The 25,629-nt window shown below is 59.3% G+C and overlaps 1 protein-coding gene across 3 annotated transcripts in view; it reads left to right on the top strand.

Annotated features, from left to right (window-relative positions):
- Positions 1-25,629, top strand: part of RGS12 (regulator of G protein signaling 12) — a 118,354-nt gene that overhangs the window by 2,049 nt on the left and 90,676 nt on the right. For all 3 annotated transcript variants that reach the window (XM_086705558.1, XM_086705557.1, XM_086705559.1), the window contains exon 2: positions 21,886-23,860. In XM_086705558.1, the coding sequence (XP_086561684.1) occupies positions 21,983-23,860 (1,878 nt within the window). In that variant the 5' untranslated portion in view covers positions 21,886-21,982. The remainder of the gene's footprint in view (positions 1-21,885; positions 23,861-25,629) is intronic.

Below are 25,629 nucleotides of genomic sequence, written 5' to 3'. Positions count from 1 at the left end.
CCAGAGTTGTGGGGTGTGGACAGAGCGGCCCAGAGTTGTGGGGTATAGACAGAGAGTCGTCCAGAGTTGTGGGGTGTGGACAGAGTGATCCAGAGTTGTGGGGTGTAGACAGAGCGGCCCAGAGTTGTGGGGTACAGACAGAGAGCGGCCCAGAGTTGTGGGGTGCAGAGAGTGGCCCAGAGTTGTGGGGTGTAGACAGAGCGGTCCAGAGTTGTGGAGTGTAGACAGAATCCCCGGAGTTGTGGGGTATAGATGGAGAGCAGCCCTGGAGTTATGGAGTGTAGATGGAAAGGAGCCCCAGACTTGTGGGGTATAGGCAGAGCCCCGGAGTTGTGGGTGTAGATAGGGAGCAGCCTTGGAGTTGTGTGGTGTAGACAGAGCAGTCCAGAGTTGTGGGGTGTGGACAGAGCGGCCCAGAGTTGTGGGGTGTAGACAGAGTGGCCCAGAGTTGTATAGATAGAGCTGTCCAGAGTTGTGGGGTGCGGACAGAGCGGCCCAGAGTTGTGGGGTGTAGACAGAGCCCCAGGGTTGTAGGGTGTAGTTGGAGAGCAGCCCCGGAGTTGGGTGCAGACAGGGGCTTCCGAGTGTGCCTCCTGGCCTGGCACCTGCCCGGCCACTTTCCTGGGATGAGGCCTTGGGCAGGTGACCGCCCACTCGTGCCTCAGGTCCCCTTAGAGGATGGCTCGGGAACGTGGCCTGCCAGGAGGCCTCTCTTGGTGATGAGGGGTCTGTCCGGGGCCCTGGGAGCGGCCCGTGTCAGTGATGCCGTGGTCACGGTGTGCTGTGGGAGGGGCCCGTGGGAGGCCGGTGGTCCCGCAGGGGGCCGGCTCCGGAGAGGAGGGGCGCAGCGGAGGGGGCAGCACCCCCACCCTGGCCGTGGGGTGAAGCGCACGGGGAGGGGTCCTGGCGTCTGGAATGGGCAGTGGGGGAGGGGAGAAGTAGAGTGTGGTTAAAGTTTTACTGTGGAAACATAATTGTCACCGTGTGAACTTCATAAAAATGCCACCCCACCCGGTGGGTTTGACGACCAGAGACCGCAGGCACGCAGGGCTCGGCGCGGGACCCGGACTTGAGGGACGCTCCTCAGGTGGACGGCCCAGTGCTTGGGTGCCCACAGCGAGGGCCCTGGCCGACGGGCAGTGAGGGACGTGGGCACTTCTGGGGCCATGGGGACCAGGGGGGCGAGGGAGGCCATGGTGGCCAGAGGGAAGGCCGTGGACTTGGGCTGGACGTGTGGGGCGGCCGTGGCGGCTGTGTCGTGGGGTGGGTCGTGGTGAGGAGAGGGGCACCGAGCAGGCCTGCGCGGCAGAGAGAGGGCAGCTGCCGGTGCTGGCAGCCCCAGGGTCAAGGGCAGGCCTCGCTCCCACTTTCTAGAATGAAGGCTGCTGGGAAGGGAGGGCCGGGGAGCAGATGAGGCTGTAGGGCTGGGACTGGGCGCTGGCTGTGGATGCCGGAGGGCGTGTGGGGGGAGGGGCAGGGGGGAGGCTGGTTGAGGCTGCCGGAGGCACGTGGGAGGGACAGGAGGGACGGGAGGGATGGGAGGGACAGGCGTGCTGGGGGCCATCCCTCCCACCCTCTCAGGAAAGACGACAGGGGTTCACTTTGCGATTGTGTGGTCTCCTGCCCACTGCCCTGTCTGTGTCAGAACCAACCGGGCCAGGCAGGCAGTGAGGACGCGGGAGAAAACGGTGTCGGGGCGGCAGGCGGTGGGTGCAGCAGGTGCCCTGTTACATTTTACCTTTTCTTTGACTTGGCGAAAGTCCTGTAAACATTTCTTTTTCGAATTAGCGCTTGAAAGAGTTTCCTGTGGCTGCTGTAACAAATCACCACAAACTTCGGGGCTTCCGCATAGGAAGCCAGAAGTCCGAGATGGGTGTCACTGGGCCGAAACTGAGTGACACCTCGCTCCGGGAGAGCCCATTCCGTCCCCTTTGAGCTTCTGGGGGCCGTCCTCAGTCCTTGGGCCCCGCGTCCCCGGCTCCCCGCCTTCCTCCCACAAGGGCCCCTGCGATTGCAGACCCGGGGCCTCTCCCACCTCCACGTTGTCACACCTCCAAGTCCCTGCTGCCTGTCGGTGGCGTTCCCAGTCCGGGAACTGGGACCTGAGTCTCGGGACCAGTGTCCAGCCCCCCGCCGTGCTCCGCACCTGGTGTCTGGGAGGACCGCCTTTCATCTCACGCACCTTCTGAGGTGGGGCCGGTGGCCCGGGCAGAAGATCGGCCTCAGGTGACTTGTTCTTACTGCTTGGGGGGTGGGGGGTGGTCACTGCTCCCTTGACCGTCTGACGAAAACTGGAGTCTCTCCTGAGACGCGCGCTCTGTACGCAGGCCCATGTGATTTTTACCCGTGATTTCCGGCTTCACTCGTTCAAAAGGTCACCTGATCCGTTGGTCCGCGTGCACCGGGCAGAGAGCTCTTGTGTTAGAGCCTTTCCCACAGACAGCAGGTGCTTTGTCCTTTCTGGCCGTCTTCCGTCTCCCATCCCGTGCCTTGGCTGTCCCCAACCCTCTAACCATGGTGACCCCCGAGGTATACCCTTCCCCGGCTGTGTTCCTGTTCACACAGTCATTTCTAGATAGACACACACACATGCACGCACACGCGCAGATGTGCACACACAGGCGCACCTGCACACAGACGCACACGCACAGACCTATCCCTCCACACAGACACAAGACACCCACACAGATACTGAGAGGTACACATGCACACACAGATCCCCGCAGAGGCACACACGGACACCTTCCCACAGACACAGAGGCACCCCCAGACACACGCGCGCACACACACCGTGCTACTCACCTTTTTCTGCATCTTGCTGTCCCTAAACCTTGGTCGTGATCATCCCTCCAGGACGCTGGGTGAAGGGCCAAGACGACAGATTGTCCGTGCCTCCTGCAGTGTCGTCTGAGCTTTGCGTTTTCCCACAGGTGCAGTGGAACCTCGGCTCTCCCAAGGCCCCTCCACCCCTTCCTCTCCCTCCACCTCCCACCACAGTCTAGCTTTTGGTTAAACCTCTGACCCTAGGGATGGTTTGTCACCGACCAGCTCAGGACACTGAGTGCGGCAGCTTTCCCACCCGGCCCTGCCACCCGCCTATTCCAGAACTCTCTCCTGCCTTACACCCCCATTGTGGCGGTGCCTGCTGTTGGGCGTTTTCTCCTGAGGTCCCGCGTCCTGCCCCAGTCTGTTCTGGTCCCGGGAAGGCCCCTGCACGGCTGTCGCCCCGCGTCCCCTGTGCCACTGTCCCTCTGTGTCGGTCCCCGCACTCTGGACCCCTCTCTCCGCCTGGGCTCACTCCTCGTTTTGCTGAAGGAGGTATTCTGGATAGCTAAGGGACATTGCATAGATATTACTCTCGTCTTTGGTTCTGAAAATATCTTTACTCCTCAGTTACTTTTGGTTTAGCTGGGTATAGAATATTGAAAATACTGAAAAATATTTTCTCAGTTTTTAAAAAAAAATTTTTTTTAATGTTTATTTTTGAGAGAGAGGGAGAGAGAGAGACAGAGTGTGAGCAGGGAAAGGGCAGAGAGAGGGAGACACAGAATCAGAAGCAGGTTCCAGGCTCCGAGCTGTCAGCACAGAGCCCGATGTGGGGCTCAGACCCAGGAACCGTGAGATCATGACCTCAGCCAAAGTCGGACGCTCAACCGACTGAGCCACCCAGGCGCCCCTACTTCCTCAGGTTTTTGAAGATGTTGCTTCGTGGTCTTCCGTCTCCATCACGGGTGCCGTTCTGATTTCAGTTGTCCCGTCTGTGATCTGGCCCCAGGAGGCTCACGGGGGCTTCCCTTGTTCCCCCTGTGCCCGAACTAGCCCATGATGGTGCTTGTTCTCAACGCTGTGCCGCTGTGCTGGGCACGGGGTGGGGCCCTTCGGCCTGGGGACTGACTTTTCTGTTACTCCCGTGAGAATTTCCTGCTTTCAATCTCGCGTTCTTTCTGGAACTCCTTGTATCTGGAATTGGGATCTCCTGGCTGACCTGCTAATCCCCTGATCTCTTTTCTCCTCTTGTTGATCTGGGAGATGTTTGCTCAGCTCTTGGGAGATTGTGTCCCATTGTTTCCCAGCCCTCTGTTAGTCCCTTTATCGCCATTGTCCTTTTCCGTTTTCAAGAGTTCTGTTTTGGTTTCCCTTTCCTTTTTTTAAAAAAATATCTCTTGTTCTTTATTCAGAGATTTAGGACCTTCTTTTCTGGAAGATAGTAAACATACTTCAAGTTTTTATTCTGGTTTTCTTTTTTCCTTCTTCCCCACCCCCCCCATTTTTCCTAAGACCATAAGACCATCTCTTCCATGAGACCAGGGTTTTTTCCTCAATAGCATTCATGGCTGATCTCAAACACCTAAAACTGCCGGGCACGTAGAAATATCACGTAGTGATCACATGTCCTGTGTCATTACTGATGTTGGGTGGGAGGGATTCGGGGGGTTTCCACCAGTTGCTGAGAAAGGTTTTCAACATCTCCCAACACTGACTGGATTTGTCCGTTTCCGTTTTTTGCTCCTTCAGGCTTGGTTCATGTGTGTGAATCTGTTATTAAGTTGGCACACGTTTGTGGTGATGATTCTGCTGATGAATGGGGCTTGAAGTCTCGTATTAAGTCAGCCCTCCGAGCTTCCTCGTGTTTACTGTTTGCACAGCACAACTCTTCCATTCTTTTACGCTCAGCCTGTTTGTGTCCTTGTGTTCAGAGTCAGCTTCTTATAAAACATACGGTTGAGTCTCAATCGTGTATCCAGTTCGATAGCGTTGGCTTTTGAATGTGAACGTTTCATCCATTTACATTTTTCAGTGTTTAAACATCCCTCCCCCGGGGCGCCTGGGTGGCGCAGTCGGTTAAGCGTCCGACTTCAGCCAGGTCACGATCTCGCGGTCCGTGAGTTCGAGCCCCGCGTCAGGCTCTGGGCTGATGGCTCGGAGCCTGGAGCCTGTTTCCGATTCTGTGTCTCCCTCTCTCTCTGCCCCTCCCCCGTTCATGCTCTGTCTCTCTCTGTCCCAAAAATAAATAAATATTGAAAAAAAAAAATTAAAAAAAAAAAAAAATCCCTCCCCCAAATTGAAGAATTTTTTTATTAGCTGATAAATAATAAACACAAATTCCTCCAAAGCAACTTGGGGGTGGGGAATAAATAATATTGCGAATATTCTTTTTTCTTTTTAAGTAGGGTTCACGCCCAGAGCAGAGCCCAACATGAGGCTTGAACTCACGACCCTGAGCTCAAGACCTGAGCTGAGATCAAGAGTCGGACGCTTAGAGCCACCCAGGCACCCCTATTTGGAATACCCTTAAAAATTTTTTTTAAATTTATTTATTTTGAGAGAGAGAGAGAGAGAGAGAGAGAAGCCCAAGCAGGCTCTGTGCTGTCAGCTCGAACTCACGAACCGTGAGATCATGGCCTGAGCTGAAATCGAGAGTCAGATGCTCAACTGACTGAGTCACCCAGGTGCCCCATAATTTTTGTTTTGAAAAAAATTAAGAGGGGGGGTGCCTGGGGGGCTCAGTCGGTTAAGCGACCGACTTCAGCTCGGGTCACGATCTCACAGTTCGTGAGTTCGAGCCCCGCGTCGGGCTCTGTGCTGATGGCTTGGAGCCTGGAGCCTGCTTTGGACTCCGTGTCTCCCTCTCCCTCTGTCCCTCCCCGACTTGTGCTCTGTCTCTGTCTCTCAAAAAATAAATAAATGTAAAAAAAAAAAAATTAGAAAAAAAAGAAATTAAGAGGGAAACACCACTATTTTAAAATATTTACTTACACATCCACCGCTTCTGGTGTGCCTCATTCCTTCCTGCAGATTTGTGTCTCCATCTGGTATCATTTCTCTTCCGCTTGAAACGCTTCAGCGTTTCTTGCCTGTTGAGTGACAAATCCTCCTGGTTTCCATTTATCTGAAATGTCTTTGTTTTCCTTCAGTGTTAAAGGATCTCTTTGCCGGATGTAGAATTCCAGGTTGCCGGCGTCTTCTGGCTGCTGCATTTGTATGAAACGCTGTCACAGCCGTGGCGTCCCGTGTGTTAGGTGGCGACGCTGCTTTCCAGCTCTCGTCTTTGTCTTTCAGCGCTTCTGTTTTGTTTCGTGTTTCGAAGTTTATTTATGTATTTTGAGAGGGAGAGAGAATCCCAAGCAGGCCCCGTGCTGTCAGCACCGAGCCCGACACAGGGCTCGAACCCATGAACCATGAGATCGCGACCTGAGCCAAAACCAAAAGCTGGACGCTTAACTGACGGAGCCCCCGGCACCCCTGTCTCTCGGCACTTGAGTGCGATATGCGTGGGATGGTTTTCTCGGTATTCATCCTGCCCTGGCTTTGTTGAGCCTCTTGGATCTATACGTTTGTAATTTTTCATCAGGTTTGGGGAAAATTCGTTCATGGTTTCTTCAAGTATTTTTTTCTATCTCATTTATTCTCTCCTTGTGGTGTTCCTATTACGTTTATTGTTGGTGCTTGATGTTGTCCCACTGGGCATCAGGCTCTGTCCATTTTAAAAATCATTTTTGTCAGTTTTCATATTGCGTAGTTTCTATTAATCGGTCTGCAAGTTAACTCACCCCTCCTTCTGCCTCCAGTTTGTTCTTAATTCCATTTGGTGAGTCTCCACATTTCAGTTACTGCAGTTTTTATTTCTAGAATTTCCACTTGCTTTAAAAAAAAATTTTTTTTTTTTAATTTTAAAGTGAGCTTTACACCCAGTGCGGGGCTTGAACTCATGACCCTGAGATCAAGCCGCATGCTGTACTGACTAAGCCAGCCTGGTGCCTACTTTTATTTACAGTTTCTGTCTCTCTACTGAGATATGTCATCTGTTTATTGTGATCATATTTTGCATTAAAGCTTTCACTTTATATCAGCTGCCTTAAGGTCTTATCTGCTCATTTCAATCCCTGGGTTTCTCAGGATCAATTTCTGTGGACTCGTTTTTCTCTTGACTGTGGGTCACATCTTCCCGTTTCTGTGAACATCGGGTAATCCTTGATCATGTGCTGAGCATTGTGGACGGTCCACTGTGGTGATTCTCGTTTCTGGAGAGTTTTGTGTTTTGTTCCGGAAGTTAATTTGTCTTGACTCAAACTGAGATCTCCGCTCTCGTCTCTGCCTCGCACACTTGGCCTACCAGCTCCTCGCTTCTGCTCCTTGGGGCAGCTCAGGGGCTGGCCGAGGGCCTGGGCCGAGTTTACAGACCCACCTCAGGGCTATCTGTCTTCCAGGCTGCCTCCTTTCTGAGTCATTGAGGTGTCCCCCTCACTTCCAGCTGTGCCCAAACTCTGTTCTCGGCCTTGAAGCTAGGAGGCTTGCTGCCTTCCACCAGAGTTCCAGCCGTCTGTACGAACGCGTGTCTTACCCAGGGCAACCTGTTCTTTTAGGGGATGACCCCTCTGCTTTCTACCTGCTTTTCACGTTCTCAGGTGCCTTCAGATGGTTGGCTTTCGTATCTTGTAACCGGCCGGAACTTGATTTAGCAGCATAGGAGAACGCGTGAGGCTCTTTGCTTCCCTGCTAGACCTTCTTGTGCTTTGCTAAGTAGCCAAGCATCGATCTTTGGGTTTACTTGTTTCTCGTCAGGAGAATCCAGGAATCAGGGAGTGAGCGCCTCTAGTCTAAAAGCTTTTCCTTAACAAACCCAGGATATCGTAAAGCCCAGGGCTGGCTCTTCTCTGACCTCTCGGGCTGGCGACCCCCGGGGCCCGGCTTGAGTTGCCTGGGCGTGGGGCTCCGTCTGAGGCCGGAGCCGAAGGACGCAGACCACTGGCTCAGGCACTGTGTCCTCCACCCCACCGTCTAGTCAGACCTGGGGCAAAATGCTTTCCGTGCGCGGTTTCCGTCGGAAGGTAAGGTGAAGGATGGGACCTCTGTGAGGATTAGCTAGGATAGCGTGCGTGTGTCTCACATGGGGGACTTTTGTCGGTGACTGTTGGTGACGTCACGTCTGGGCTTGCGGTGTCGTTGTCTGAGTGGATGTGCCCCGGAGGTGCCCAGGTGGGAGGCTTAGACCTTGTGGAGCACATCTTTTTTTTTTTTCTTAGTGTTCATTTATTTTTGAGAGAGAGAGAGTGTGAGTGAGCACGAGCGGGGGGCGGGGTGGGGTGCAGAGAGAGGGGAACAGAGGATCTGAAGTGGGCTCTGAGCTGACAGCAGAGAGCCCAATGCGGGGCTCGAACTCACGAACCATGAGATCGTGCCCTGAACCGAAATCAAGAGTCAGATGCTTCACTGACTGAGCTACCAGGCGCCCCTGTGGCTCCTCTCTGAACGCGGTCAGAGGAGCTGAGCCCAGGACACATGTTCCCCGGGAGGTACTGGGCAGGTGCCCAGACCACCCGCTCCCCAGAGCCCCGCGTCCCTAGTTGCCTGGAGTCCAGCCAGATTCTGTGTCCAGCCAGATTCAGAGTCACAGCCGGTTCTGTGGGGTTCAGCATTCAGCAGCCCGTCGGCTTCCTCGCTGAGAGGCTGGGGCGGCCGGGGCCCAGGGGGAGGAGGGCTCCCTGCGCCCGTCTGTCGTGGTAGTTTCCTGTGGCTGTGGTAACAAAGCCCCACAAACCGGGGGGCTCCAAGTAGCAGGAATTTGTTCTCTTGCTGTTCTGGGGGCCAGAAGTCCAAATCCAGGTGGCAGCAGGGCTGTGCTCCCTTCGGGGCTCTTCTGGGGGCCGCTGGTGGTCATGGGCTGTGGCCGCACCGCCCCGTCTCTGCCTCCGTGTTCACATGACCTCTCCCCTGCCTGCGTCGGACCTCCCCTCCGCCTCCCTCTCATAAGGACACTTGGGATGGCGTCCGGGGCCCGCCCAGATCATCCAGAAGCATCTCCTGTCTCAGAATCCTTAACGTAAGCCCGCCCGCAAAGACCCTGTTTCCAAAGGGGGTCGTTTCCAAGTTCTGCGGATTAGGGCCTGACATCTTTGGGGCCACCATCAGCCCACGACGCCCTGCCAGGACCTTGGAGGTGAGGAGCCAGGTGGGGTCACCAGGGGGCGGGGCCTCCTGCCCGCGGGACCCCCTCTGGTCACCCCTCCTCCATTGCTTCCAAATGGGGTTCTGCCCTCAGCCTCCCCGTGGGCGGGACCGAGCCTTCCCCACGCTGACGTGGGCACCGGGACTGGATGTGTTTGTGGCCTGTCCTGTCTTCCTGGGAGTGACAGAGAAAGATGTGGAGAGCAGAAGGATTTCTGTCAGCCCTGCCTGTTCCTCCAGATTCCTGTAGGGAATGGCCACGACTGTACGTGGGCAGAAGAATGTCACGTGGGGGGCCTGACATAAGGCCCATTTGTTGACGAGGAAAATCGTTCTCAGCCTTTCGTAGGTGTTCAGGGGTGAGGCAAGGAGGCAGGCGAGGGCAGGGGATTGAGTGAGGGGGGCCGGCGGGCAAGTGGACGCAGGGTTGGCTCGTCCCCTCCTGTCCTTGGCCTGCCGCTGTCCACTCTGCCCAAGGAAGCGGCTGTGAGGGGTCGGGAGAGGTGCGGGGGCGGGGGGGGGGGGGCGAGGGGGGAGGGTGAAGGGGGCGGGAACGGAGGTGACAGTCCGGGTGCAGGTAATGGGAGACGGCTGGGCTCCAGCAGAGAGGAGCCAAGGGCTACTGAGTCACCATGAGGGCCTCCCCCTCCTCCGTCCCTTCGGCTAGATATGTCAGACAAAACACCGTGCGGTATTTGGGACATATTTAGACTAAAAAGTTACTCATTTTTTACCTGAAATTCACATCTCACCGGGTGTCCTGTATGTTTAACTCGCTAAAGCCGACGACTCCGTAGTCCCGCTGTGCCCGGGTTGAAAAACCACAAACAATAAATATTGAGTAGAGATAAGAAAGGGAAGTCAGGGGGCACCTGGGTGGCTCAGGTCACGATCTCGTGGTTTGTGGGTTTGAGCCCCGTGTCAGGCTCTGTGCTGACAGCCTGGAGCCTGGAGCCTCCTTTGAGTTCTTTTGTTTTTTTAATTTTTTTTTTTTTGATGTTTATTTTTTTCTGAGTGGGGTAGGGTCAGGGAGAGAGGGAGACACAGAGTCCGTAGCAGGCTCCAGGCTCCGAGATGTCAGCACAGAACCCGACGTGGGGCTCGAACTCACATGCCGCGAGATCATGACCTGAGCCGAAGTCAGACGCTCAACTGACTGAGCCACCCAGGCGCCCCAAGCCTGCTTTGGATTCTGTATCTCCCCCCTCTCTGCCCCTCCCCCGCTCATGCTCTCTCTCTCCTTCAAAAAATCAAGAAATGTTAAAAATAAATAAGTAAATACATAAATATTTAAAAAAAGAAAGTCAATTAACAACAGGAAGGGAAAATCGAGATGGCTTAGCCCCCGTATTTCAAGATATTGAGCTAGAATTTGTTTCTGGAATGGAGAATAGCCCCCCCAGGCCCTTCAGCTACAGATCCTGGAGGGTCGCAGTTCCTGCTTGGCCTGCTCCTGACTCTCGGCAGTGGCCGGGCAGGTGCCCAGAGCAAGCCGGGCTCCCGGGAGGTCTGCCCGCTGGCTGCGGGGGTAGGTTGGCCTCAGTCTGCTTTGGGTCCTGCTGGGTCCTGGCCGTGGGGGCTGGGTGGGGGTGGGCTGCGGCTTCCGGTCCTCCTCTGAGCTCCTGGTCGGCGTGGCGCTTCCGCTCCGTTAGGACTTCTGAAGTTCACGGCCTCGGTGTGTCCTCCCCTCTGGCAGGTGGACCCTGAGTGGATCCGGATCCTGCCTGGCCCCGCGTTCCCCTGCTCGCAGATGGGTCCCGATGCCCACACATGCTCCGAGTGTGGGTGCCGCTCCCTCAGAAGGACGTCGGAATTGACATAGTGCCACCCCTGGGCTGACAGCAGACGCGGCTGGCGTGTGGGGCCCGCCGGTCCGCAGGACACTTGGGGCGTCGGTGGGCATTGGAGGAGTTAGTGGGGTCCGAGCTGAGCCGGGGAGCGGTGAAGGATGGGGAGGAGTGAATTCTCCAAAGGAGTCGGGCCGTGTGGTCTCCCGTGCGTCCCCCTGACCTTCCGTGGGTGGCCGTGCCGTCCGCCAGCAGCGGCTGGCACCGGGACGGAGGCGGGGCCGTCACTGTCACTGTTGAGAACGGTCTTCCTGTGCTGCCGAAGGAGCCGGTCCGCAGCCGCTGAACGAATGAACGCGCCCACGGGTGAGGCAGGCGCGGGACAGTCCTGAGGCGGTGACCACAGGCCTGACCGCCAGGCACACTGCGGTTTGGGCCGGCCTCGGCAGGCAGGCTGGGTCCCCAGAGAAGCGGGCCAGCGTTACTGGTTGGAGATGAGCCCCAGGGAAGGTGCGGGCAGGTGGAGGCGGGCCTGGTGGCTTCAGGGCAGGTGCCGAGTGAGCGGGAGAAGGCGCGGGGCTGAGCTCTGCCCCGGAGGCCGGGTGACGGCGGGCTGCTGCGGGGCGCCGGGGGTCTGGCTCGCCTCCCTTCTGCCGAGCTTCCTTCCGTAATCGAGGTCTTTCTTAAACTCCTTCTTGTGTGGCGTGAATAAAGGAAGTCACGTCGCGGCACCCCTGCCTCAGTAGCTTTGTGCCGTCCAGTACGGCGGAGGGAGTGCAGAACGACGGGAGAATCCGCGGGGCAGGCCAGTGGCCGGGCCCCTGCGTGTGCTCGGGGGACGCTGGTTGTGGATGTGGACGCGCATGCCTGGTGTCGTCCCAGGCTGCAGACTGCCCCACCCCCGAGCCCCTGTGAGCCCGGTATGACAGGGCGCACTGCCCTAGTGGTCGAGGTCTCACGTGTTGATTTCTCTTTGAGATGAGAGAGCATGTGACGTTTGCTCCTCTTGATGGGTTCGCCCACAGATTTTGCTTGATGTAAACTTTATGTCCCAAAAGATTAGAATCCCTCAGGAGATATATGAGTGTTTTTGAGCCAGTAAAATGGACCTTTGTAATTTAAATGATAGTCTTTCTGCCGAATGTAGACTTTGTCCTCCTCACACTAGGGAAAGGGCCAGTGCTGGGTTAGAACTGCTGCTGGGAGCCGGCCGGGGCCTGTAGGTGGGACACCGGGAGCCGGCCGGGGACACCTGTGCCGCTGGGCACCATCCTGTCCCCGCAGGCCCTTGTGTCTGGAGGGCTTTGGGCACTTGCGGTGGTCGTGGGCCTCCCTGTGCGGCCACCGAGCCATGACTGGGGCCTGTGACTAGGACTGGGGAGCAGGGGCCGAGGGGGGCTCAGCCGTCCCCCCACCCCCACCCGCACCACCGCCCACTCAGGGCCACGAAAGTTCTCCTGAAGGAGGAGGCTGGGGAAGTTTCCAGCTAGTGTTTCAAGCTTTCTTTATGTAGTCAGTATGACATTAGCGTAACTGTTTCTTCAACTCCATGGTATTTTCAGTGTTTTCGGAATTCCTAATGCTATTAGGCTGCGGGTAGTAACTGTACGTACGTTTTTCTGATGTGTTCCGAGAGACGAGACCTTCAAGTTGCCAGTGTTTAAGCTCTTCTCTCTTTTTCTTATTTCTTTCTCCTCTTTCCTGACTGCTTATAATCGCCCTGTTTCCTGATCCGAGAGCTGCTTTGCTGTTGGAGTGAGTTCTGGTCTCCCCTGCTGATCCCCGCGGGGGTGGGTGGGGGGGCCGGGGGGTGCTGCTTAGTGAGGGGCAGGCTCTTCCTGGGGAGTGGGGAGCCCAGCCAGGAGGGCAGACAAGTCGCGCTCTCAGATCCGAGGTCCCTGCGGCTTCGCCTCTTGGTTTCTTTGGACGTCAAGTGCTAAAACCTCAGGAACCGGCATTAAAAAAAGCCCCAAGCACAAAGGCTGCGTAATCACAAAATGCCGAGCTGGGGCATTTTCTGTATTGTGCTCTTCTTTCTGTTCAGCCTTCTATAAATCAGTCAACAAGCACACACGCTAATCATCCGCGTGGCTGCTGAGCTGCCCCCAGGCTGGATTGGCGTCACATTGGGGGACGAGGCCACCGAGGAACCGAGATAGACTCTTTGAGGGCCAGGTAAATAATTTTGTGGGTAGAAAAACCTCAAGGGAGGTCAGCGTCTCACGTGCTGACAGTGAAGCGAGAGGCGGCCGGGGGCGTGCCGACGGGCCCAAGCGGAATTAGCCGAGTGTGTTGAGTCATGACTGGGCAGCCTCGCTTTCCTCGTTGGCGCGACCTGCGAGGTCCCAGCGGGGAGGTAGTCATCCGGTGGCCCTTTCCCTCAGCCAGCGTGTTCCGCTCGGTCGTCCGTTTCTCTCAGGTGTGCATGGTACGATTTCCTGACTCAGCACATCACAGATCAGGTTTGAGGGAACGTGTTTTGGAGCGTTTTGCTTAACGCATGCGTTGCTGCCTGGAAACAAATGCAGGCTGCTCTGTGTCTATAGTAGGAGCGAGAGCAAGTCAAGTGAAATCGTTCATGGTTTTGCTCGTCACCGCTGCTGCGTAACAGATAGTCCCTGGCACGTGGCGGCAGAGGACGACCCGCGTTTCTCACCTCGCAGCTTCTCTGGTCGGGACTGTGAGGCTTAGTTGGGTCCTTTGTCCCAGGGCTGTGCCCGCGGTGGTGGCCAGGCTGCAGGGGGGGACGGTCTGCATCCAGGCTCGGCTCTCGTGGGGGCGGCGGCCCCGGAAGATGTGATGCAGCTGCCGGCAGGCCTCGTGACCTCGCTGGCTGGTGGCCTGAGACATCGTTTTTGCCCTGGGGGCTGTTTCTTAGGGCAGCTCTTTACCCGGCAGCTGACTTCCTTCGGCGTGAGCGAGGGAAAGCTGAGGAAGACAAAAACCAGTGTCCGTAGTGCTCTAGGAAGTGACCTCTCCTCCCTTCTGCCCTGTTTACTAGGGGTGAGGCACCAAGTTCGGCCCGGATCCCAGGGGGAGGGACTGCCGAGGGCAGGACGACTAGGAGGGTGCCATCGACTTGTATCACAAATACAGAGAGGCGGCAGTGGGCTCTATCACTGTCCGGCCTCCGGCCCCAGTGAGCCCCGTCCCTCCCACGTGCAGAACACTCCGCCCGAGACCCTCCCATGGCAGCGTCGGCTCCAAGTCCGGAGTCCCGCCACGTAGACGGACTCCAGGCGTGGGTCGGCGGCCCGGATGTCGCTCCCGGGCACAGCCCCCCGAGTGCACCTGCTCCCCATCCTGACCTGGGGAGGCCGGCTCTCAGCCCCTCCTACAGTGGAGCGTGGGACAGCCGCTGCAGACACACCTGCTGCTGACGAGGGCGTGCGAGGGCACGAGGGTCCTCGGTGCATCAGTGCTGCCTGGCAGGTGTGGAGGTGCCCGGCTGGGTCCCCGGTATTTGTGGAATGGATGCGGACAGGCACCAGCTTGCTCCTTTGTATCAGCAGAGCCGTTGTAGAGCCTCGGGTGTTTAGGGGAAAGCGTGAGATTGTACACACAGAAGGTACTAGCCGTTTTAGAGGAATGTCCTTCTTTCGCCCCCGAGCCCAAGATGTCTTTTAGGGAGGGCACGGGAAATCTCCCTTGCCCGGTCCGTGGGGGGTGCGAGCCCACCCCTCTAGGACGTCCGGGGGCTTGTCGACGACGCACTGCTGGTGTCTCTCGGGTTCTTCGTGTCAGGGCCGCGCCGTGGACACTGGTGGGGTCCTCTGGGAGCATCGCCCGCCGCGCACCCGGCTGGCTGGCTCGGGTGAGTCCGGTCTGCGCCTCTGCTGACGCGGACGTGGGGGCAGCGGCCGGACCCCCTCAAGGCAGCCCCGCGCCGGCTCGAGCTTGCGCCACGGTTGAGTAAAAAGAAACGCACCCGGCGAGTCCAACAAACGGTACGAACGGGAGGCTGCTCCCAGACAAGGGACACGCAGTTCATCGTGACCGCCGTCACCACGGGCAGACTCACACACAGAATGCCTCGTTCGGCGCCTCCCTTGCCGTTCGTTGGCCGTCGCGCTCACAGACATGTTGGGACAGGCTGCTTTTCCTGGCCACCCTTCCCTTGTGGAGCTGCCACAGGAAGTCTCGGGGACGGGTTTACGGCTCGGCTGCTCGCATGAGTACCGGAGGGGGCGGCCACACGTGGGGAGCGTGGCCAGGCTGTGGGCGCCCTGTGGACACCGCGTGGGGACACGGCCGCCGTGACCCTGCCGCGACACCACACCCGGGCCTGCCGGTCAGCCGCCTTCTCCCCGCTCGCGTGTTTGTTCTTCCGCGTGCCTGTGGGGAGCTGCAGAAGCTCCCTGGGCTCTGCCATCCTCTGGTGTTTTCTGGCAGGTTCTGTTCCTTCATACAAGACCTGTCTTCTCTCTCTGAAAGTTTTTATTTTATTTTATTTTTTTAACGTTTATTCATTTTTTGAGAGACAGAGTGAGACACAGAGTATGTGCGAGGGAGGGGCAGACAGCGAGGGACACACAGAATCCGAAGCGGGCTCCAGGCTCTGAGCCGTCAGCACAGAGCCCAACGCGGGGCTCGAGCTCCTAAATCGCGAGATCGTGACCTGAGCCGAAGTCGGACGCTCAACCGACTGAGCCCCCCAGGCGCCCCTCTCTGAAAGTTTGATGGGTCTCATTTCACTTACCCTGCGCAGCATTTGGTGGCCACTTTGTTTGAAGGTTCCCGTTTGTCTGTAGCTCGGGAAAAGAGTCCATTAATTTTTGGACCAAGTAAGCAACCAGGTTTTATTGGGTAAACATTGACTACCACTAATGAATTTAGTCAGTCTGTCCATCCACCCACCCACCCACCCATCCATCTGTGCACCCCTCCCTCCCTCCCTCCCCATCCATCTGTCCTTCCCTCCATCCTCCATCTGTCCATCCATCTCTCCATCTATCCCCCCCAATCCCTCCATCCATCCATCACTTCCATGCCCCCCCCCCCCATCTCTGGACCTGTCTCCAAGATTCTCTGAAGAGAATTTTGTTTTCCACATAATGTACAATTTAAGTCCTACAACCCAAATGCACCCTACAAACCTGGGGAACCCTTTCTGGCTGCCCTCTGTGGGTGATGTAGTGACAGAAGAACAGAGAGACTTATCACCGAATTATCCACGTTTTCTTCCCCTCCAGTCCCACTTGTCCCCTTGGCGGCTTCCTGCTCCAGCCTATTCTGTACCGATCCTGCCCCTGGTCCCCCTGGTCCCCCTGGTCCCCCTGGTCCGCCTGGTCCGCCTGGTCCATCTGCTCCCTCTAGAGGCTGCCCTGTGTTTGGGGTTTTGTAGACTCTGTTCACTTGCTTCTTCTGTTCGTGGTAGCCTTTTCCTGAGGCCGCCTCTTTGTGCATGTGTGTGCATCCTGGTTGGGGTTCTGGGAGTCTCTGTGGGACCCCGCTTGTGTCCGCTTCTGCCCGTGTGTCTGGCTGGTCACTGAGACAGAAGCAGCTTTGAGGAAGAGTTTGTTTTGACCGTTAAGTTTGAGGTGCCCCCAGACTTGAGGGAGGGTGTGGGTGGGAGATCAGCATGTGGGAGACCCTGGCCTCGAGGGGTCCAGTCGCTCGGGGCGGAGGGAGCGAGCTGGGACCCCCACACTCGAGGCCAAGCAGAGCAGGACCCTGAAGGGGGAGGCGCGGCGTGTTGAGTTTGTTGAGAAGCCAGGGAACGCAGACCCAGCAGAGTCCGTGGGACGCGGCTCCCTGGGCTCGTTGGTGGCCAGGCGAGCGTGTTTGCGGGCACGAGGGGCCGGAGGCCCGTTTGCAGAGGGAGGGCGAGGGTGGGAGACGGGGTGCGGAGACCCCAGGAGGGTGAGCCTTGGAGGCGCCGCTGAGGGGAGGAGAGGCGCTGTGGGAAGATGAGTCCAGCGAGAGCTTGCCTCCTCTCCAGTTAGGGGGGCTCGGGGACTGTGAGAAGCTGTGGGGTGGCCCACTTGAGAGGGAGAGAAGGCCAGGGGAGAAGGGCAGTGGGCGTGGCAGCTTCTTGAGAGAGTGGGGGGCCTGGGGGGGGAGGCCTAGGCGGAGAAGCCAACCCGAAGTGGGAGGGTGTGTGCAGGGGGGGAGGGGGGAGGCTGTGCACAATGGCCGCGTGGCCGCTGGGCTGGTGGCACTTGTCTGTTCCCTGCAAAGGAGAGCAGCGGGGGGCCGAAGATGGGTGGGTTTGGGTGGTCATGAGCGGAGCAGGACCCCTCAGGGGCTGATGGCATGACTTCGGGGCGGGGCCCAGGCCCCCCGGGGAACGGTGGCCCCACAGCACGTGCTGTGGAGAAAGCCCGCCGCCAGCTCCTCTGGGGTGGGGTGTCCCCAGGTGGGCGCAGAGGATGTGAGCGTGGACGAGGATGTGAGCGGGCTCCTTCCCGGTGGACGGGAGGCCGAGGGGGAAGGGCAGGGGTCACCAGGGAGCAGGGGTGAGGCCACGGTCGGACAGGAGCCGGTGGGACACAGGTGGCCCTGAGAGGGCTGGCCAGGGTGAGGAGGATGAGGCTTTGGGGTGAGGAGGCCCAGGGATGGCGGAGGCTGGGGGTGGCACAGCTGGTGGACTGCAGGGGGCGGTAGGGTGGGGGGGTGCGGCCTGGGCCCAGGGGAGGCGAGCCGTCCTAGGTGCATAGATGGATGGGGTGGGGTAGGTGGAAGTCAGGGACCAAAGAGGAGGAGTGGGAGGAGGGGGAGGGGGATGTGGGGGAGGAGGAAGAGGTGCTTCTAGCAAAAGGTGTGTTTGTCGCGCAGAGTGAGGTGGCGGGTGGCCGAGTGTGGGAAATGGGTCGTAGCTGCGGGGAGGGCTCTCAGCTGTTAGGCCTTAGGGTCACCCACGAGAGGAGGACTTTGAAGCTAGAGAGGAAAGGGGTCCTGGAGGGAGGAGGGACAGGGGCATGGAGCTGGTGGCACCATTTTGTGGGGCACAGCAGGTGGGGGCCGAGACTGCCCTCGGGTCCCTGCTGCGTGTGCTGTGCCCTCGGGTCACTTGGAGGAGCTCCCTGAGCCGAAGGTGTGCAGCCGGGGAGTCCGCGGGCGCCTCCCAGTGCCCATGTCCCTGGGCCGGGGGGGTCTTCCAAGGAAGGGCCGGGCCTGTTCCCTCACGTGGCAATCCTGGCCTTGCCCAGGTCCCACCCACAGTCCCGCTGGAGCCCCCGCTGTGCGCAGGCATCGGGTGGGTGGTGGGTCAGGTCAAGGGCAACGGGAAGGGTCCTTTACGGGTGAAAGGTCAGCGGGGACGTTGGTTGGTGGTGCCTGCTAACGGCCCGGAGGGGTCTTGGTGAGCCAGGACCCCACCAGCTCATCCTCGGGCGTTTTGGGGACCTGCCGTGCCGGGGAGGGCGGATCCCACCCAGGTTGGTGTAGGTTTTGGGGAGGGCGGGGAGCGTGTCCTGGGTTCTAGGGAGCTTTCCGGAGGTCAGGCGGTGGGCCGCGAGGATGGACCAGACTGGGTGAGGCCGGGATGCAGGGACGGTCAGCGTGCGTCCTGGGGTGTGTGACTGCGCGGGGGGTGCGTCGGGTCCCCGTGCACGTTGCGGGGAGGTGGCGCCTGGTGGGTGTTCGGTGGCTGGAGGTGGCTTAGGGGGAGGGTACGAGGGGCGGGGTCTGCTGGCCCGCGGGTCCCAGTCGGAGGGCGTGGCGCGGTGCCGCCAGGCTCCCGCCGCGGAGGGATCGGGCGTTGGAGGGGCTGTGCGTCTGGGGAGCGCCTGCCGTCCCAGCCCCAGGGCTGCCTCTGCCTCTTCCAGGGACCCCTCTGTGTGGAGACGGAGAGAGCTGGGTTCAAATCCACCGGTGACGCTCACTAGCTGTGCAGCCGTAGGAGGTTACTCGGCTTTTCCGTGTGTCCATTTGCTCGTCTGCAAAATGGGAACAGTCGTACCCACGTCAGGGCGCCGTGGCTTGCGGACACGCGTGTTGCTACGTGTAAAGTCCCGAGAACAGCCCTGGAATGCCCCCCCACCGCGAGCGCTTCCTCCGCGCCCGGCGCTGTGCCGGAGCTCCCCGCTCCTCCCGCCCGGTAGTGCCCGGTCTCCGTCCGGCCGCCGCCGCGCACCCTGGGTGCTGTGCTGTGTGGCTTTGGCCTTTCCGCCCCGTGCTCAGCTCAGTGCCTGTCGCACCGCGAATGTGACTCTGGTGGCGCAGTCGTGGTGAGCCGGGGTGCCGTCCTCACAAAACGCCCCCCTGCACGGGGAGGGATGGGGACCGAGCCGTGGGGCAAGGGACTGCTGGTCCTCCTGCGGGCACCGAGCACACAGCACAGTCTGGGGACTGCCTGCCTCTTCCTGCGCCTCCCTCCTTGGGGCCTGTGGGCTGCTCAGGGCCCGGCCCGTCTGTGGCTTCTGGGTCTGGGACGCTGCCGGCCCGGGCTGGGCACACATGGGACCGTTGTATCCCGACCTCAACCTCGGGGGGCAGGAGGGGAAGCATCTGGGCAGCCGGTGTGTGTTTACTTCTAGGTCCCGCCAGTCTGAGGGATGAGTCGGTAAAGGAGTGACATTGTCACTCGGAGGGACCGATCCTGGTAGTGGGCGCAGTGAGAAGGGGACCGTGTGTCCTACTGTCTGTGCTGCTGGGAAGCTGTCGCTCCTTTCTGGCCTCGATCACCTTTTCTGTGCAAGGAGGAGGCCGGACTGGACGGTGTCTTTGTCCGCTCGGGCTGCTGCCGGACACTGCGTGCGGAGCAGCTTAAACCACAGCCTGTTTGTCACCAAGGGCCAGGTGCTCACAGAGCCAGTGTGTGGCGGGGACACTTCCTGGTTCCGGATGGTCACCTTCTCCTGTCGTTAACGGGGCGGAGAGCAGGGACCGCGGGGGGAGGGGCGAGGTCCCTCTCTCCTCTTTGACGAGGACACCAGGGGGTAGCATTCCAACGCCCTGTGAAGTGGGGACACGCCTTCAGCCCACAGCAGCCCACCCAGGTGTTGCCACCTGTCGGAATCACCCAGAAGGTGTGTGGGGTGGGGGTGGGACCTTGTCAAAACAGGCGTCTGGACTCACTAACCCAGAATCTCGTGGCGGAGGAAAGGGTCCCAGAACAGGCACCTGCGTGGCCCAGATGGCAGAGATGCCCGTGGGCGTTGGAAACTGTGCCCTGTGGTTTCTTCTGGATTTCACTGTCTGCTCCGCCCGTTTCACTATGAGCTGATGCGGTTTAAGGAAAAGTTAACGTGTAGGCTGTGCTTCTAAAACGTGGCTGCAGGCACGGAGACATGACTTGGATGAATTAGAAGGAGTTAGCGGGACACGACAGTGCGAGTCTACCAGAAATATCTGGGCAGGCCACGAAGAGGACCGTCACCCTGTGTCGCGTCTCAGTGCCACGACTCTGGCGTGTGGAGGGATTACAGACGGGTGGCCGGGAGGTCTTCTGTGACCGAGGAGGGCAGGAGGGGCTCGCTGACCCCTGTCCCGGGAGGGGTCACGCCCCCCCATGCTGTTCCCTGCACCTGTGCGCCCCCCTCCCCCAGCACTAGGCTGGTTGCCTTAGCGCAGGCTCCGTGGCTGCGGAAACAATGACCGCAGCACGACTCTGTTCCCTCCGTTCCCTCAGTTCTGGGGGTGGCAGGTCAGAATCAGTGTCACCTGCAGCGGTCACAGTGCGGGCAGGGCCCTTCGTCCTGGGGGCCGCAGGGGAGAGTCTGTTCCCTCACCTTTTGTGGCTTCTAGAGGCGCTCTGTTTGTGAGCTCTGTGGCCCTTCCTCTACCTTCACAGCCTGCTGCTCTGACCTCCGCCTCTCTCTGACTCTGAGCCTCCTGCCTCCCTCTGGTGAGGACCCTGTGACCCTGGGGCCTGCCCGGATCATCCAGGATAAGCTCCTGGATGGAGGCTCCTGGAGGGGGGCGTCGGGGGTTGGGCACATCTGGTGGGGGAGCACCGTTCGGCCTGTAAGAAAGAGGCCCAATGAGAGACCCTAAGACACTATTCTTGGCCAACTTTAATATGCGCGTTTCTAGTGATGAATAGCGAATAGTTAGATGTCCATAGTACTTAAATGATTAATTTATCGCCACTTAGGTATTAAGTAATATGGCAATTTAGAAATAAGGTGTTCTCTCATGACTCTTACCTCCCAGGATGATTTTATTCAAACCCACGTCCCGCACACCACGTTCTCTGTCGCCACGTCCGCCCCCTCGGAGCAAACCTTTCTGTCCTCCAGCTCCGTCTCTAATGCGCTCCCCTGGCGGCCGAGACCCCACACGTGTTGTCACAACGCGCCCCACCTGACGCCCCGGGAGAGGACGCTGGCAGCTGGCGCCTGCTTCCTCGGGACCTGCCCCCCTGCGCCCCCTCCCCCCCCTTTACCCTGTGCCGATTGTGCTTCGATTTCACCGGGGCAAATCCCAGCCGTGAGCATGACTGTGCCGCGTCCTGTGTGTCCTCCTCGTGGGGCACCAGGTCTGGGCTGGGCCTGGGACCCCGACGCAGGTGTTTTCTGTGACAACCAGTACTTTTAATGATGAAGTCATCCCCTGGAAGGATGAAGGTTCCTATTCCCTTTTTTGTTGTTTTACCTGTTCTGTCCGGTGGCCTCTGTGGTTGACTGAGGTGGTTTCAGACTGACGTATTTTCCCCCACATGGTATCTTGTTCGAAGGCAATTAATCGAGGGAGGTGGTGGGATATGAGAGACACAAGCTGACTCTTCCCTGAGGGAGAACTGGTCGTGACGGAGGGGCTGTGATCAAACAGGGGGTCGGCCAGGTCACCCAGGTGTGTGGCCCGCGCTGCCTTTCGCTCTGGCTCCTCCCCTCCGGTTAAGACGCAGTCGGGGTGGTCGGGAGGGGTGCCTGGGCCTGCGCAGGAGCTGGGAGCCTCCCCTGCGGCGGCCCTCGGACTTCTCATCCGGGCAGGCGGCACTGCCACCGCCCTGTGTTCCTCGGCCCTGAACGGTTGGACAGGCGTCCCTTCCGGGAGACACGCTGTCTGCTCGTGGGAAGTTTCTTAGGCTGACCTGAAGGTTCCCTGTGCAGGCTGCTGCTTCTCTCTCACTCGCACATTTATGTGGTGACCAGAGACTCTTCCTGTGGTGGCTTTTGTCACGGGCTACATTTTTATGTTTAGGAGATACCGGTAAGCAACGGGAACACGGGATGTTTAATAACAGGCCGTTTGTTCTCTTCCTCAGGGCGTCACTTCAAGAAGCACTACAGTAGGCTCAGGCATTCCCTGAGCGCGGCCCCTGGACTAACGAGCTATGCCCCTGGTGTCGCAAGCCCGGAGAGATGTATAGAGCAGGGGACGCGGTGCAGCGTCCGCTTCACGGGCCGGCGCCCCCTCGCCTGAGGAGTGTGGAGGTGGCCAGAGGACGGGCAGGGTACGGCTTCACGCTCTCTGGCCAGGCGCCGTGCGTGCTCAGCTGTGTCCTGAGAGGGAGCCCCGCGGACTTTGTGGGCCTCCGGGCCGGAGACCAGATATTTGCCGTCAACGAAATCAACGTGAAGAAAGCATCCCATGAGGACGTGGTGAAATTAATCGGGAAATGTTCTGGTGTCCTGCACATGGTGATTGGCGAGGGCCTCGGCCACGTGGAGTCCTGTTCCAGCGATGAAGAGGTTGGATTTTACGAAGGAAAAGGCTGGCTCAAGCCCAAACTCGATTCGAAAGCTTTAGGTATAAACAGAGCCGAGAGAGTCGTCGAAGAAATGCAGTCTGGTGGGATTTTCAATATGATCTTTGAAAATCCTAGTCTCCGTGCAAGCAGTTCCGAGCCCTTGAAATTGAAACAAAGATCCCTTTCGGAGTCAGCTGCCGCGCGATTCGACCTTGGACGTGAAAGCGTAAATCACCCGAATCCCAACCTGCTTTCTAAGGAGGAAATATCAAAAGTTATGAACGACGATTCCGTTTTCAGTATCGGCCCCGAGAATCACGAAGATTTTGCGTTAGATGCGAGTATTTTAAACGTGGCCATGGTCGTGGGCTACTTGGGGTCCATCGAACTTCCTTCCACGAGCTGCAACCTGGAGTCCGACAGCTTACAGGCCATCCGTGGCTGCCTGCGGCGCCTGCGGGCGGAGCAGAAGATCCACTCCCTGGTGACCATGAGGGTCCTGCACGACCGCGTGCGGCTCTGCACCGACCAGGCTGCCGTCCTGGCCGAGTACCCGGCCGAGAAGCTGGCCTTCAGCGCCGTGTGCCCCGACGACCGGCGGCTCTTCGGGCTCGTGACCATGCAGACGAGCGACGACGGGAGCCTGGCGCACGAGGACGAGGGCGCCTTGCGGACTTCCTGCCACGTGTTCATGGTGGATCCAGACCTGTTCAATCACAGGATCCACCAGGGCATCGCTCGGCGGTTTGGGCTGGAGTGCACGGCCGACCCCGACACCGGCGGCTGCCTCGAGTTCCCCGCATCCTGCCTGCCGGCCCTCCAGTTCATCTCCGTCCTGTACAGAGACATGGGCGAGCTGATCGAGGGCGTGCGGGCCCGGGCCTTTGCCGACGGGGACGCGGACGCCCACCAGAACGCCAGCACCAGCAGCAACAGCGACAGCGGCATCGGCAACTTCCACCAGGAGGAAAGGAGCAGCCGAGTGCTGGTGGTCGACCTGGGTGCCGGCTCCAGCAGGCACGGCCCCGGCGGCGGCGGCGGCGGCGGCTGGGAGGGCGCGGGCGGGAGGGGCTCCCAGCCCCGGGGCGCCCCCTGGAGCGGGGCCTTCTGCCTCGACCCCGAGGGGGGCCCCCCGTTCGAGGCCGCCCCGCAGGCGGACAGGTGCCGGGACTTCGGTAAGCACCTAGGGCCCGCTGCTCACGTGGAGCTGCCCCCGGCCTCCTCGCGGAGCTCGGTCCCCCCTTCCAAGAGGGGCGCCGCGGGCCATGGCCAGCGGTGGCTTCCGGTCCACGTCCTGCAGGAGTGGCCGTGCGGACACGCCAGTGACCAGGAGTCGTACACGGACTCCACCGACGGGCGGTCCAGTGTGAACTGCGGCACGCTGCCCCCGCCCATGAGCAAGATTCCCGCAGACCGCTACCGGGTGGAGGGCAGCTTGGCACAGGCCCCGCTGAGCACCCAGAAGAGGGACTGGTCCAGGAAGGCTTTTGGGGTGCAGAACCTTTTCGGGCCCCATCGACAAGTTAGAAAGACTAAGGAGGACAAAAAGGTAAGCCCACTAGGCGCGCTCTACACAAGTGAGCTTGATTTCGTGACACGGTCTGTCCCTGGTGGAGCGGAGCGTGTTAACGGCCGAGTCTCCGGTCCCGGCTCCGTCGGGCTGCCCTGTGCCCCTGTCGCCACCACGGGGTGTGTTTGGTCACGTGCTGCAGGCTCTGTCCTGCCGGGGAGCCCTCTGGGTGCTGCCCCCTCTCTCGGGTCCTGGGCCGGACACCTGGGCGGGGGCGGGTGACGCAGCCTGGGCTGAGGCCCTCCTTCCTTCGGGCCCTTTCCTGCTGCCGGTGCCTAGGACGGTCCTGTCCCTGGCCCCTTCGGAGCCCATGTCGTCTGTGGGCTCGGGCAGCACGCCCTTTTGAGGTGAGAACACAGTTTTGTTTTGTTTTGTTTTTTTTGGGGTGTTAATGTTTTATTCACTTATTTATTTTTTTGAGAGAGAGAGCGTAAACGAGGGAAGGGCAGAGAGAGGGGGACAGAGGATCTGAAGCGGGATCTGCGCTGACAGCAGCAGGCCCGATGTGGGGCTTGAACTCATAAACTGCGAGATCATGACCTGAGCGGAAGCCACATGCTTAACTGACTGAGCCACCCAGGCGCCCCTGAGGTGAGAAAATTCTTGAAGCACAGAGACTGTTGACTTCAGGACAGGGAGCTTCCCAGGGTGTGGATCCTTGCTCTGTGTCCTTCATCTGGAAAATCCTGCTGTGAAAAAAGTGGCAGCTGAACTCAGCGGTGGGCTGGTGGCTCGGCTCCCTGCTCGCCACAGATGAGCATCAGGGGGACCCGCCGGGGCCAGCACTGCCCCGAACGTGCCTGTGTCCCTTTGGGGCCCTCTGCCTTCCCCCCCCCGGGAGCTCGGTGTGGAGCACGAGGGCAGGAGTCAGCGTGCGCGGGACTTTGCTCAGCAGGGGGGTGGCCAGCGGCACTGGTGGGACAGGACGAGCCACCGTGTGGCGGTCGCTGTAGCCGTGGAGCGGTGTTTCCAAGGCACTTTCCTCGGAGGACTTTCGTGATTGTAGAATTCCTTTTCTGCTTGGGTCCGCGTCCTGGTTCTCAACAGTGGAAAATGTCACAACGAGTCCCTCCGAGGGCGGGCGGCTGGCTGGTGAGGGCAGGGTCCCGGACAGAGGAAAGGGGAGGGGCGGCTTGGCGAATATTCTGTTGGCAATCACACCCTTCCCGTGTCGTAGTTTTCACCCTAAAACACGTTAAAGACAATAGAAAGCGGGAGGAACGGACAGACTCCCCCCCAACTTTACCTCCTCCAGGAGGCCATGGCCACATTTCCACGTATCTAAGGATGGATGTTTGTTTTTATAAACAGTTGTGATCGTGTGGGTTTTCGACTCCTGTTTCTAAACTGCGGGCGCTTGCGGTTCTGCCACAAGCACACCCCATCCCTCGTCCCCCCGCCGCCCTGGGGCTGAACCGCACGAGGCCCGTGTTCTCGGGGCGCGGCCGCCCCCGCCCGGCTCCTTCCCACCTGCCCCCGCCGAGCCGGCTGTGGTGTGGGCTTCTCCCCCGCCCCCCCCCCCCCGAGCCTCCTGTCAGCTGGGGTGAGCTGGGAAGCGAAGGCCCGGAAGGTGGCAACCGTTTCCCGAAATCAGACACGTCAGCACCTCGTGGAGCACGTGTCCTACTAGTGCATGCACTCTCCAGCTCCACTGCTGGTGTGTCAGCGCCTGACCACACGGGTGGAAAGAAATGGGATTTGTGCGGCTCTCTGTGGACCGGGTGCCCCCTCGCCCGCCCTTCGTCCGA

Source organism: Puma concolor, chromosome B1 (genome assembly GCF_028749965.1).
Source record: "Puma concolor isolate L17-30 chromosome B1, mPumCon1.1.hap2, whole genome shotgun sequence".
In the NCBI taxonomy this organism is placed as follows: domain Eukaryota; kingdom Metazoa; phylum Chordata; class Mammalia; order Carnivora; family Felidae; genus Puma; species Puma concolor.
The sequence above is the reverse complement of the archived record's forward strand: the minus strand, read 5'-3'. Positions and strand labels throughout refer to the sequence as shown.